Source organism: Aythya marila (genome assembly GCF_965140915.1).
Source record: "Aythya marila genome assembly, chromosome: 1".
In the NCBI taxonomy this organism is placed as follows: Eukaryota; Metazoa; Chordata; class Aves; order Anseriformes; family Anatidae; genus Aythya; species Aythya marila.
The window spans coordinates 94,625,065-94,638,248 of record NC_139042.1 but is presented as its reverse complement, the minus strand read 5'-3'; the positions used below and the strand labels follow the sequence as shown (position 1 = coordinate 94,638,248).

At 39.6% G+C, this 13,184-nt stretch overlaps 1 protein-coding gene across 2 annotated transcripts in view; it reads left to right on the top strand.

The window, feature by feature from the left end:
- Nucleotides 1-13,184, top strand: part of DYRK1A (dual specificity tyrosine phosphorylation regulated kinase 1A) — an 89,612-nt gene that overhangs the window by 52,543 nt on the left and 23,885 nt on the right. For both annotated transcript variants that reach the window (XM_082777618.1, XM_082777619.1), the window contains exon 3: nt 10,820-11,019. In XM_082777618.1, coding sequence (XP_082633744.1) covers nt 10,820-11,019 — 200 coding nt within the window. The remainder of the gene's footprint in view (nt 1-10,819; nt 11,020-13,184) is intronic.

The window sequence follows — 13,184 nt, the reverse complement described above, 5'->3', positions numbered from 1 at the left end:
TGTCTTTAATCTCTGTCTCCATGTTTTTCTGTAGGTAGAATAAAACCTGATATCATAAGAATACTGCAGAAAAATTATGAATTACATGGGCACAACAACAACTACTGTATACAGTATATATGCAGACAGAACAATTTTATTTGGGGCACAGTCTGAAGAGTATCAAGGGATATTAAGTTAAATACAATGAAAATAAATTGTATTGTGTAGCAGCCTATTCAGTGAGCATTACTTCCATTCCGCCTTTTAAAGTAAATAAGGGTATTCATGTAGCTAGATAGTATCATAATTTATTTATATAGAGGCACTAAATTAAAACTGTGGAAGGATTCTGGAGTTTCCGAACTTCTGTGCACACCACTCTTCAATTTTAATGTTCTTTCAGTCAAGTGCGTACGTAGGTGCAAGTATGTAGGTCTGTGTGAAGTCCTGCACATACAGGTTCAGTTCTCACTGTTTACTTGTGGAGTTGTAGATATTTTTTTTCTTTTTCCAGATTTGCTCTTAGTCAGTCTGCTTCTCAATAGAAATTTAAAGTCAGAGTTCTCACAGGGCTTAGGATTTTGACTGTGAAATTTAGTGTACTTTATTTCCTTTAGGTTTTAGCTGAGAATTTTAGTGATTGTGGGTTTCATTTATCTTAAAAAAAAAAAAAAAAAAAAAAAAAAAAAGTATTTTTACTTTCACAAAAATTTCTTAGTTCTAGAATTCTCGATCATACTCAAAGTAATATTTATACATTAATGAAACAGATTAATAGTGTTGCCAGTGGATTAAATCATAAGCTTCTCTGTTGTCTTCCAATTAAAAAGCTTTATGAGTTTAAGAATTTCCTTCTCTTTACTTGTTGTGGGAGGATTACACCGAACAGTGGCATTTAGTCTTTCTAGGTTGATTGCACAGGACTTTTGAAGTGGTAGAGGAGAGGATACATACCTCGGTCTCTCCCAGTCACAGGTCTTAGCCGCAGTATTTCTACAGCAGAGTGAACTAGTGTCCCTTGAAAGGCACAAAACCAATAGAGGGCATGCACAAAATTCCTGTCCAAAGTCCACCTCCTGCCACAGATTGTCCAGGGCAGAGGATAGCCAAGGCAGGCACAACAAGGTCCGAACAGCTAATGAAGCCTGCTCTTGGCCTGCCTTTCTTGCTCCCCCTCTGCCAAATGTCCAGACACATGGCCGACAAGTCATGTCAAAGGTCTGCAAGCTGTTGGGAAGGATGGCACCCAGAAGTAATTTTTTGTCACCTCCTGAACACTTTGTCTTAGCTGCAGCTTACTCCATTTGGAAAGAGCACGGGCAAGAAGTTTCAGTGGCCCGGATGCATTGGCCTGTCGGACAGGGCTGGAGAATGTGGTTGTTTCTAAGTTTAGGGCTTAATTTTGCTCTGAGCAAAGGTAGCATTTGGCAATTCTGTACAGGGAAGTAGACTGAATAGTTATTGTAAAATAGCTTCTGAAGTAGCCATTCTTAATAATATAATTCCTCCACAATAATATAGTTCCTCTAGAGGAAGGGTATTTATAACGGCGTTGTTTGTTCTGCAGTTGCTGCTGCAGGTAATTTCCCTTTGTTCGCCGGTTCTCTCACAGCCTTCCTCATTCCAGAGCAAGCCGAGTGAAATCCATGTACCCTCAAATTCTCATGTGGTCATTTTAAGTGTAGTGCATGAGGACAATAGGCAGAACAGTGCTTCAGTAGAGTAGTAGTTCATGTAGAGTTCAGGTTGGCATTTGCTTATTGCTTAAAAGATGATTGATCTAAACTACAAAATCACAGGTGTTTGACATTTGCTATGCTTAGGCAGAACTAGGGTAGGTCTAACTTGTCTTAAATGCACGTTCGTTTGGACATAGCTCTCAAGATACAGGTGTTTGTATCTATTGCTAATTGCTCACTGCCTGTTACAGGGTGTGCTAACAATGCAGAGGTGGCTGCATATTAAAGAAAAGCAGAAGTCAGTCTTCTCAGTGTTTCAGGTTTGTTTCTAAGGGGTGCACTGAATAATTGCTGAGGTCATAATGCCTATTAGTAGAAAAAAATAATGCGAAGGTGGAGGCCTTAATCTGAGTTGGCATTGCAGAGATTGGAAAGACACAGATTTGAAGTATGAACCAGTCATACAGTATGAAGAGCTGCTATGTTTGGTCTGTGGTGTAGACCCACAAGCTCTTGAACTGAGTGTAGAAATGAGACTACCCATTGTGGTGAATGATACAGTTCACACTTTTATTCTCTGGTCGTGTTTTCCGGTGTGTTCTCATTCAACTGTGAACTTACCCCTGAGAAGGAATACCTCAGCTACATTGCTAAATGACCCGAATAGTAGATAGCAGAGAGTAGGGAAAGGGAGGATGAGGCAGAAGGGAGATGTAAAAGGAAGGTCAAAATATTTAAGGTCAAGGCTGTGATGTTTATGGAGTAAATGTTGAAGAAAGAAGGAAGGGTAAAATAAGGTGAGTTGTGCAGAGGATGTTTGAAATGTTCATATTTCAAAACTAGAGGAATCCACAGTCCAGGAACACACACACACACACACACACCATTCCCATTTCCAATTTAGTTCTAGTTCTACATTATTTTGGTTGGAAAAGTGCTGTTGCGCCGTGCTTTACCAGTCCTGGCTTTCTGAATACGTTAAGAAATCCTGCCTCCTCCTGAAGTGGAGTTGAACAAAGAGGTGGGAACGCTGGGCAGTGTGTTTTTTATCTGACAGCTAAAGCATTCAATGGAAGTAGTAATCACTGCCTGGAAGCCAAATGCAGAAGACCTAGGTGCAGAAGGGGTTATGAAGTTGCTGTTATTTTCAAGGAAACAGTTACCAGATAGCAGGTTGGTGGCAAGTTCTCACATATGGGGAATGACTATGTTTACACTTACAAAAGAATGAAATAAAATGCTGATGTGACTTCTGTTGTTTTTCCCTACTTCACTTTGCAGAAGTCAGTAGATAGTGGAGTATGTTTAAGGCTGTCACAAAGGTTGTGTTGTCGCATTGTCCTGGCGCTGGGCACCGCTGAAAAGAGCCTGGCTCCATTTTCTTAATGGTCTCCCTTCAGCTATTTACAGACATTGATGAGGTCCTCCCTAAGCCCTCTCTTCTTTAGGCTAAAGGGTACCAGATCTCTCAGCCTTTCTTCATAGGATAGACACTCCAGTGCCTTAATTGTCTTTGTCATCCTATGTTGGACTCTTTATGGTATGTCCATGTCTCTCTTTTACTGGGGAGCCCAGAAGTGGATGCAGCACAAGTGTGACCTCACCAATGCTGGGTAGAGGGGAGGGATGTTAGAATGGTGACGTGGTTTGGGTTGGAAGGGACCTTAAAGATAATCCAGTTCCACCCCCTGCCGTGGACAGGGACACCTCCCACCAGACCAGGTTGCCCAAAGCCTCATCCAGCCTGGCCTCGAACACCTCCAGGGATGGGGCACCCACAGCTTCTCTGAGCAACCTGGTCCAGTGCCTCACCACCCTCACAGTGAAGAATTTCTTCCTTACATCTAATTTAAACGTATCCTCTTCTAGTTAAATCTATTACACCTTGTCTGTTGCTGATAAAGATTCCTTCTCCAGGTGTTGTATAGGCCCTCTTGAAGTCCTGGAAGGCTGCTATAAGGTCTCCCCAGAGCCCTCAGTTGCTTCTCCATGCTAACCAACCCTGACTCCCTCAGCCTGTCTTCTCAGGAGAGGTGCTCCAGCCCTCTGGTCATTCTCGTGACCCTCCTCTGGATTTGTTCTAATATTTCTGCGCCCTTCTTGTGCTAGGGACCCTAGAGTTGAACACAGCACTCCAGGTGGGGTTTCATGAGGGCAAAGTAGAAGGGGGAAATCACTTTCCTTAGCCTTCTGGCCATGCTGTTTGTGATGCTGCCCAGGATGCAGCTGGCTTTGTGGGCTGTAAGTGCACACTGCTGGCTCATGTTGAGCTTCTCATCGACTAACACACCCAGGACCTTCTCCTCAGGGCTGCTCTTGATCCATTCTCTGCTCAGCTCTGTTCATGTTTGGGAGTGCCCCAGCCCAGGTGCAGGGCCTTGCACTTGGCCTTGTTGAACTCCATGAGGTTCACACAGCCCCACCTCTCGAGCCTGTCCAGGTCCCTCTGGTTGGCATCCCTTCCCTCCAGCCTGTTGGCTATACCACACAGCTTGGTGTCATTGGCAAACTTGCTGAGGGTGCTCTCAATCCCCGTGTCTGTGTCACCAGCAAAGATGTCAAACAGCTCTGGTCCCAACACTGACCCCTCTTGTTATTGATCCCTACCTGGACATGGAGCTGTTGACCTCAACTCTTTGAGTGCGACCATCCAGCCAATTCTTTACCCACTGAGTTGTCCGTATGTCAAACCCATGTCTCTCCAATTTAGAGACAAGGCTCTAATGCGGGACAGTATCAAACGCTTTGCACAAGTTCAAGTAGATAACATCAGTTGCAGAAGGCGGCCAGATTTGTCAGGCATGATCTGCCCTCAGTGAAGCCTTGTTGGCTGTCACCAGTCCCCTCCTTATTTTCCATGTGCCTTAGTGTATTTTCCAGGAGGATCTGGAAGTAATTCTATCAGAACTCATGGATGCATCTCATCACATCCCGTGGACTTGTGCACCTTCACGTTCCTTAGCTGGTCTTGAACCTGATCCGAGGATCACCTCCTTCAGTCTGATGGCATCACTACTTCTTGCTGTCAGCCAGTTTCTTCAGCATGTTGGGGTCCCACTGGATGGCAGCATGACCCTCTGGCTTTTTTCTGTTACTCAGTTCATTTTCTAATCTGGAAGTGAAAAAAAAAATAAAAAAAATCCACCGTGGAACAGCTGGTGTGGGGTGAATAATTTGATGCTAGTATCTTTTTTTTTTTTTTTTTCCCTTTCCCTTCTCTGGGGTAGTGAGTTGAGTTGGTTCATGGAAGTCTGTAACAAGTGCTGGAGCTAGGGACATAACTAAGTATCCGCATAAAGGTGTCAGGGCATCTTTTTTGGCAATAAGCTGTTAGTTTGCCTCAGCTGTTGAGACTACCTCCTCTTTATTTGATGGCAACTGTCAGAGGAGGCTTCAGGTTTGTAGAAGGCAATTGGGAAAAAAATCATTTGGTAAGGACGAAATTATACCCAGACCTAATGTGTCTGGTCGTGTACCAGACCTTAATGTGGATTAGTCTCTATTTAACTGCAGAAGAGAAGTTATCTTCTGATTGCTTTTCCTGACCTTTTTGATGGTGCTTATTTGTCATTTTGCATCCCTGGAGGTTTAGCTCTAATGTATAGAGTCTGGAGTTGGCTGTAGTTAGTATGTAATTGTTTTCAGTGTTGAATGCTACTTCTTACTGGCTTATTCTTGGTCACCCTCCGTGTTTGGAAAAGGAACATGAAACACTGTGAATGTATGTAGATTTTTATTATCATATGTGAATTTGATATATAATCTTTGGGCTTTTTTACAAGGCATAAAGTATGCATGATATGTCCTGTGTTTAGCCCAGGCACTGACTGCATAGACCTTCCAGTGTGCCAGCCATAGGGAAAACTTTGGTTGAAATTTTCATGTTTTTAGACACCAAAGTTAAAAGACCACACTGCACACATTTTGGAAAACTCTTTTAAAATGGAATTCTCATCAAACTACTTAAGAGATCTGCTTCAGAGATCTGCTTCCACTATGCAAAGGTGCTGCGTTAAAGAAATAAACCCCACCTTCTTCCATATGATAGGCCTGCCCATTTCTGCAGTATCTGTATTTTCAGTTAGTTCCGAGTTATGAACCTCTTGAAGTTATAATTTAGTTTTTCTCTATTACCACATTTATGCTATTGGTCCCCTCGTAAGCTTTTTCTTCTGGCTGTCATTACAGTGTTTTGCTCATACAATGGCACAGGATTTTATTAATGCTCGCTTCTTACTCACTTGTTACTTTCCAAAGACGGTAAATTTACAAAAGACAAAAAAGTTACTCTTGTTATTAGTTATGTTTTGCTTATATTATGGTCTATGGAATATGACTAATGAAATACAGTATTCCGAACAGCTTCACTTCAAAGAGCTGTTACATTTGCAACTATAGGAAATTACACTCTCAAGGCTGAAACGAGGGATGCCTTCTGGAGTTGGACCTTCTTGTCATAACAAGTTCTGATACAGTCTCATCAAAGGCAAACAAATTATTTTGGCTTTTCAACTATGTGTTTTTATGCTACTCCTTGACCTAACACATAGGTAAGCCCTATGGTTTAGGTAATTCTACCCATTGCCAATCTGCAATGTCTTCCCTTAATTTACTTCCTTGCTTGGAGATCTTGGCATGCTTGTTTTCTGTCACTTTGTTTCTTTCCCAAGTTGCTTCTTCATGTGCTATCATTTCAGGATACAGTGGTTAGAAAAGAAAATTGATGACTGACTAGAACTTGTTCCTTAGATATCTCTACCCTGTAGTATGGATGTGTGGTGCATATGAGCTCCGTTGGATTCTGGTGTCAATGGATTGGTTCATTTTCTGGATGTCTAGAGCTCCAGAACTTTGGGGTTTGTTAATATTCATTAACCTCAGTTAATATCCATGCCAAGAAATGCTCTTTCTTCTAGAGCTGGCTCCTCAGCCTAAAACTAAAAAGGTCAGGATTGCTATTCTAGCCAATTCTTCATTCTCCCCTCATTTCTTCCTGATGTTATTAGGTGTTTCTCGGCACATGGCAATATAGAGTAGTAAGGTTCTCTTGGGCTTAGTGTTTTGATTGCAGGTATCATGGAACAAAGTCTGAAATCTAATGAGGTCAAATGTTTCATCAAGGACCATATCCTGGACATTGCTAACATTGCTTGTTTTTTGATGATAGCTAACACTGCTCTCAGGAAGAGAAATCTGTGAACTTCTGTGTCTCTGTTTCAGTGACAGTAAGAAATTGTAAAGATGGAAATTACTTGGCTACTGATCTTTCAGAGCATATAGTTAACGGTTCTTAAACTTTTCACCCAGGTGGTTCTTGCTTATTGCTTTTTTTTTTAAGGGTTGAATATGGCCATCATCACAGATACTATTAAAATGTCTCTTTCTTTGGTATAAGAACATACTATATAACCAACCAGTTTCTACTTGTCTATTTCTAACAGGCTTCAGTTCATCAGGCTGTGGGCAGGCTCTTTTATTTAATAGTGCCCCCTTTTCTGAAATTCAGTGTTGCTCTCTGAAATTGTTTTACATTTCTAGCAAAGAGCAATAGCCTTATAAAAAGTTTCTTGTTGGAGACTATTTTGATTGATATACGTTGACATCATTGTTTGTGTATGACTTACCCCAAGCAAATAGTTAATCACAGACACTGAATGTCCAAAAAAAATTAAATTGAATGAGTAAGTTATTTGTCAAACTGGTTCTTAGTGAAGCTTTCTTTGTGATTCAACAGTCCAATCTCCTTGTCATAAGTCATGAAATTGATCTTTCTGGGACACTGCTGTTGAATTAAGAGTTGATCCATGTGACAGTCTTCAGTTTCGAAGACCAAGGATGCTACAGCCGTATCATCCTGCTAGTGGAATCAGGAGGGCAAGGGTGTACCTGCCTCAAAAGTTTAAAGCTGATGTGAAGCAAGCGTTCTTTTGGGGGCTAAGTATACCTCTAACCCTTTTCTATTTTTACTTTTTTAATTTAAACCGTGTCCAGTGCATTATTTGTTTTATCCTCAGATTTGTTGTGATCTTTTGAGTGAGTGTCAGAAGATACCATGGGGTCAAAGGATAAATGAGAACTCTGTGCATGGGATTTTTGTATGTGTGAGTTTTCTGCTTTTCAGGGACATGTGCAAGTGAAGATTTTTTAAAATTAAATTTGTTTTTATTAAGTTATCTAAGTATATCTAGTATGCTATTGGGAAACTTGCCCAGGGTTTCAACAACAACAACAACAAAACAGGAAATAAAACTTTACAAGTAGAAGTCTCTAAAATTTATTATAAGCTAATATTTTTGACTATCTGATGTAAGTATTGTTTTGACTTTGAATTCAGTCACCGCAATGTCAAATTGTCAAATGAGTTTTTTATTTTCAAGTTAAGCAAAACCTGTCAGAAATAAAAACAACAGAAATCAGACATACCAAATATCTTCTGAGATGTATTCACCCCTTCTTATAGCACATCTTGAAAAGTTAACGTATGCTGAATTTACTGTTTAATTTGTATAAATGGAAGATTAACTTTGATTTTCTAGTAAAAGCAGAATTTAAGTATTAAGAAAATAATGTGAAAAGATGTACACAGTTTATACATGATCCAAGTGACAGATGTAAAGCAACCATGCTATCTTTCAGAAAGACCAGCCGATATGTTGGTATCTTTGCATATGTTTTCCCTCGTATTGAAGTATGAGCTTGTGAAGTTCATCAGAAATAATTTTAGATTTAAAAAAGGTGGCAATCTGTTGCCCAAATGGTAGGTGGACATAAGATATTACTTGGAATGTTGCTTTACAGAAAAATATACAAATGTTTTTAAAAGTTTACACTCAAATATTTTACTGGCATTTTCACCATCTTTAAATGTTGGAGGACAGTTTCACTTTCAGAGCTTACTAGGATCACAAAGCAATATTTAATGGATGTTTACAAAATAATTAAGAGTAATCTATTGTGCATAGAATCACAGAATCACAGAGTGGCTTGCGTTTTAAGGGACCTTAAAGACCATGTTACCCAACCCCCTGCCATGGGCAGGACACCTCCCAGCTGCCCAAAGCCCCATCCAGCTTGGCCTTGAACACCCACCTCCAGGGATGGGGCATCCACAGCTTCTCTGGGCAACCTGGTCCAGCACCTCACCACCCTCTGAGTGAAGAATTTCCTCCTAATACCTGATTTAAATTCCCCCTCTTTTGATTTAAAGCTGTTACGCCTTGTCCTGTCACTATGCTTTCTGACAGAGTCCCTCTCCAGCTTTCCTATAGGCCCTGTTTAGGTACTGGAAACAATGTTAAACTTACTTAGTTCATGATGGTTTTAGGTCAAGAACTTCTTTATCTTGTTTCTGTTTGCATGATTGTCTTGATTCTTTGTGTTACTAGAAGCAACACACTGCACACAAAAGAGTTGTTTTCATATATCATAGCTAATTTGTGATTTTTTTTTTCTTGCTTTGGTTAAGTGTTTGAAGATTTAATGAAGCTTTGAGAAATATGTGGGTACCTGTGGGCAATGTGGGCTTGTGTTCATCTTCTGGAGCAGGTTTTTTTTAGCATTTTAGTAGTACCGAATTATAACACTTATGAACACCAGTTACCTGTCAGTAGGTATTTCATGAAATAATTTTACTTCACCCATTTTTAGTAGTAGTGATTGTACTGTACTTAGTTTTTCTTATTTATAGATGTTTGATTATTATTTCAAAGATAATAAATACATTTTTCTAAAATGATCTTAGTTTAAAATGGCGTTTGATTTCGTCCCATGCAGTTTGTTTACTGCCCTACTGGGTGCCGAGTCAGTGACATGCTGTCATTTTCAGTATTTTATTTTTTCTTAACTTCGAACAGGTGGTAAGTTGAGCAGTCAGTTATTTTTATGGAAGTCAAACTGAAGCGAGATGTTCATCTCCTGTTTTCTGCTGATGATATTTTCTTGCAAGGTTTCTGATTGTAAAGGAAATGGGGTTTCCCCTTGATGGTTAAGGAGATTGCTCATCTCACATTTTGCTTCTAAATTTAATGTTTACCAATAATTGTGCTTCCAGATTTTAGATTTTGATTCCACTCATCTTCCTTCAGTAGTGATGTTGGCTTCAGTGTGCCTGGCTGCTTTTCCCATCCTGTTCTCTCGTAGGTTGTCCCACTATGGCATCCATTTAGAGAGTTTTTCTCCTCTGGTGTGGTCAACAAAAAGTAAAAGGATCGATGTTACATGTGGATCATGCTAAACTTTCATTAACAAAGAAAGACGACCAAATTGTACCTTAATTTTGTCTTCTGCTGTTGGAGAGCAACGATGGTACAAGCAGACTATCAACTGATTAAATGCCATGTATCTAAAACAACAGCTGAGAAGTGTTGGATCTGTCCCAGTTAGAGGCAGTTTCTGTGCCTGTGGTATTTGGCATTTTTAAGTATGTTATGGAATATAATACCTCGGCCGTGCAGTTTGTCATTCTCCTGCAACTTGACACCAAGCGTGTGGCTTGTCTCTTGCTTTGTGGTTAATTCTTGCAGCCTGATTTCACCTTCCCAAAAAAGAATTAACTGAAGTTACAGTGCTTGCTACCTGTAGTTCAATGAAACTCAACAGTAGGAGTCAAAAAGCTGAGAGGAAGCACAGAGTGCATTGGAAGAAGAGTGGAAGTTAAGAATGTAGGCTAGTGATCTAAGTAGTTTGTAGGAAACTGTAGCCATTGAGGCCAGAAAGTAAAAGCTGGGCACTAGCTTTTCTTTTCTTTTGGTACAATCAGTCCAGAAAGTTTCTGTAAACATTTTGAAGACAGAATCTTGAGCGATTTTCTGCTTTTCTTGGAAATAAATCCACATACAAGATTCATATCTTTGAAAGTAATCCCTGCCAAAGTCCAGTTATGACACATAGGTGAAGATGTTAGAGATGGGCTGTTAGGGATAAAAATGAATAAATGATTAATGAATGATGTGTCACAATTGAAATGGAAAGAGGTACTTCAGCTAAACAATCTTCATATGAGGATAATTTCTGGGTTGATTGTGTATGACAACTCTTGCTTATATTAAAAAATGGTGAAAGTGCTTATAAACTCTTTGAGCTAGGAGATGGAGACCAACTCAGGTAAATATTTTAAAGCCATCGAATTTGCATTAAAAACCTGCATTGTCTTTTTACAGGAGGAGAGACTTCAGCATGCAAACCTTCATCTGTTCGGCTTGCACCATCGTTTTCATTCCATGCTGCTGGCCTTCAGATGGCTGGACAGATGTCCCATTCGCATCAGCAGTACAGTGATCGTCGGCAGCAGAACATAAACGACCAACAGGTTTCTGCCTCATCATACACTGACCGAATTCAGCAACCTCTAACTAACCAGGTGAGTGATAGCCAAAAAGTAAGTCCTTTTAGATGTAGTCATTCTTACTCTGCAAAGTACAGGATCAAGGCAGATGTATTTTTTTTAACTGACTAACTCCTGACTCTTCAAGGATGGGTGGACGAATCGAAAGCTGGTTTTAGATATCTAGTACATATTTGTCATAGTTATTCTAGTTCTAATGTTTCTGAGATAAGAGGCGAGGAAGATCATCCAAGTCAAGTGGAAAGAGTCTAATAGAAGCTTTGTTCAGTGCTGTTTGATGTTAGAATGTGATTGTTTTATTACTTGATTTAATGCTGAGTGTTTTGATGCAGTCAATGGTTAGTATGTTTGAAATAGAGAGGGTTGCACAAAACACACTTTATACTAGGAAAGATAAACTTTTTATAAAACAAAAGGAACATATACAGCTATGATAGCACTGGGATTTTACTACTACTACTTTACTACTTACTATCACAAAGAGATAAAGTGAGCATAGTTAGGAAGAATGATTACAGGTGCTTTTGAGCTGTCAAGATCGATGTTTTTTCCTTACTGCTTTTTTGGGTTGCTAGAACTGCTGAAGTAGCTTCTTAACTAATAGCAGTAGTCACAAAAGTGAGCATCTCCCAATGTAAAAGACAAATCTTGCTTTCTTTAAAGGGGCACAGCCCAGTGGTGTAGACTTCAACACAGATGGGTTTCAAAGCTTAAAATCCAGAAGTCTGTAAGTTGTAGCTTCAGAATTTGATGCAGGGTAATGAGGCATGTTCCATTTAAAAAGGATGGAGAATGAAGTCTTTTGCTGCTGCCAGATTTATGCCTGTTCCTCTGTCCAAGGTGGCTTTGGTAGAAAAATCTGCAGTACTACCAAGAGATACTCTGTTGGTATTGCTCTGTAGGATGGAACTTGTGCAGAAAAAGATTAGAGGGAATGGAATATTCAAACTACATGCCAGGATATTTGATACTAAGATTTGGAGAGCCATAAAGACTAGGGCTGTGTGAAGAATGGAAAAGTGAATAGAGCTGGCAAAGGATGTTTTTACTTTCATATGAGCCACTCAGTAGGAGGAATAAATTTGGTCATATGTAACAGTATTTAGCTTGAGAAATCTGCAAAGATTTTTTATGAGACTTTCATTAGCCTAAAGGTCCCCCAAAACCTTCACAGTGAAGTTAGTGAATCAGTCTGCCAAATAAGAAAAGTTTCTGTGTTCCTTAAACCTTTCCAGGGTACTCACCTGAGTGTTATAATCTGGCATCACATCTGTGAGCTGTAGTGTACGTTCGTGCTTAGTTATTTTGGAACCGAAAAGCAAAATCATTGAACTTTAAGATGTATCAGCACCCTTTCTCATTTTTGATTGCAATGGCTTTAAATGGTAGTTGAATAATAGGAAGCTTAAGAATAGCTTTCAGAGAGTAGCCAAGAATTGTAGTTGACCAAAAAAATGCAGCCCACCAAGAGGTGGATGTAAATACTAGGGAAAAGGTGGTGATTGGTTCTGGCAAAAATGATCAGTTGGTCACCTTTAGGTAAGGACAATCAAGTTGTCTTTGCAACATAAATAGTATGTTAGATTTTTTTTTTTTCCAGTTCCATCCTGTTTTTTTTTTTTCCTGTACTGCAGCTTCTGTATTACTATTTTACTATAACTGCATTGAAGTCCTCATAGTCCTCTGCCTAAGCAGCTATGAATTGAGCTCCTTTAATCCTTTGCAAGTAGCTTTTAGTTCCATGGACTTTGATTATGGGCAACTTCTTGAAGTCTTCTGCCTTCTCGTTTTTCACAAGTTTTTTTTGTTTTTTTTTTTTCAAATTCTTGTGATTCTCCTACCAGTATGTCACATAGAGAGTTATGGAGGTTCTCTATGGGCCTTTTTTTTGTGGGGGGTGTCTCAATGTCTCTTTGCATGTGTTTCTGGTTAATCTCATCTGCAAATCCAAATTCAGCTAACATATTTATTCTAGTGACTCAAATAATCTGCTCTACACCTTGTCTCTCTGCAAGCAAAATTCTCCTTCGTTCTTTTTCATAGCTCTTTTGTTAGATGTCTAGCTGTCAGTTCTAGTTCATCTTGATTAAAACCTAACTCTTATTCTTGTATCTTCTTATAAAAGCTGGGAACCTCCATTGTTGAAGGTTTTGTACTTACATTTATCCACTGCCGTGGAC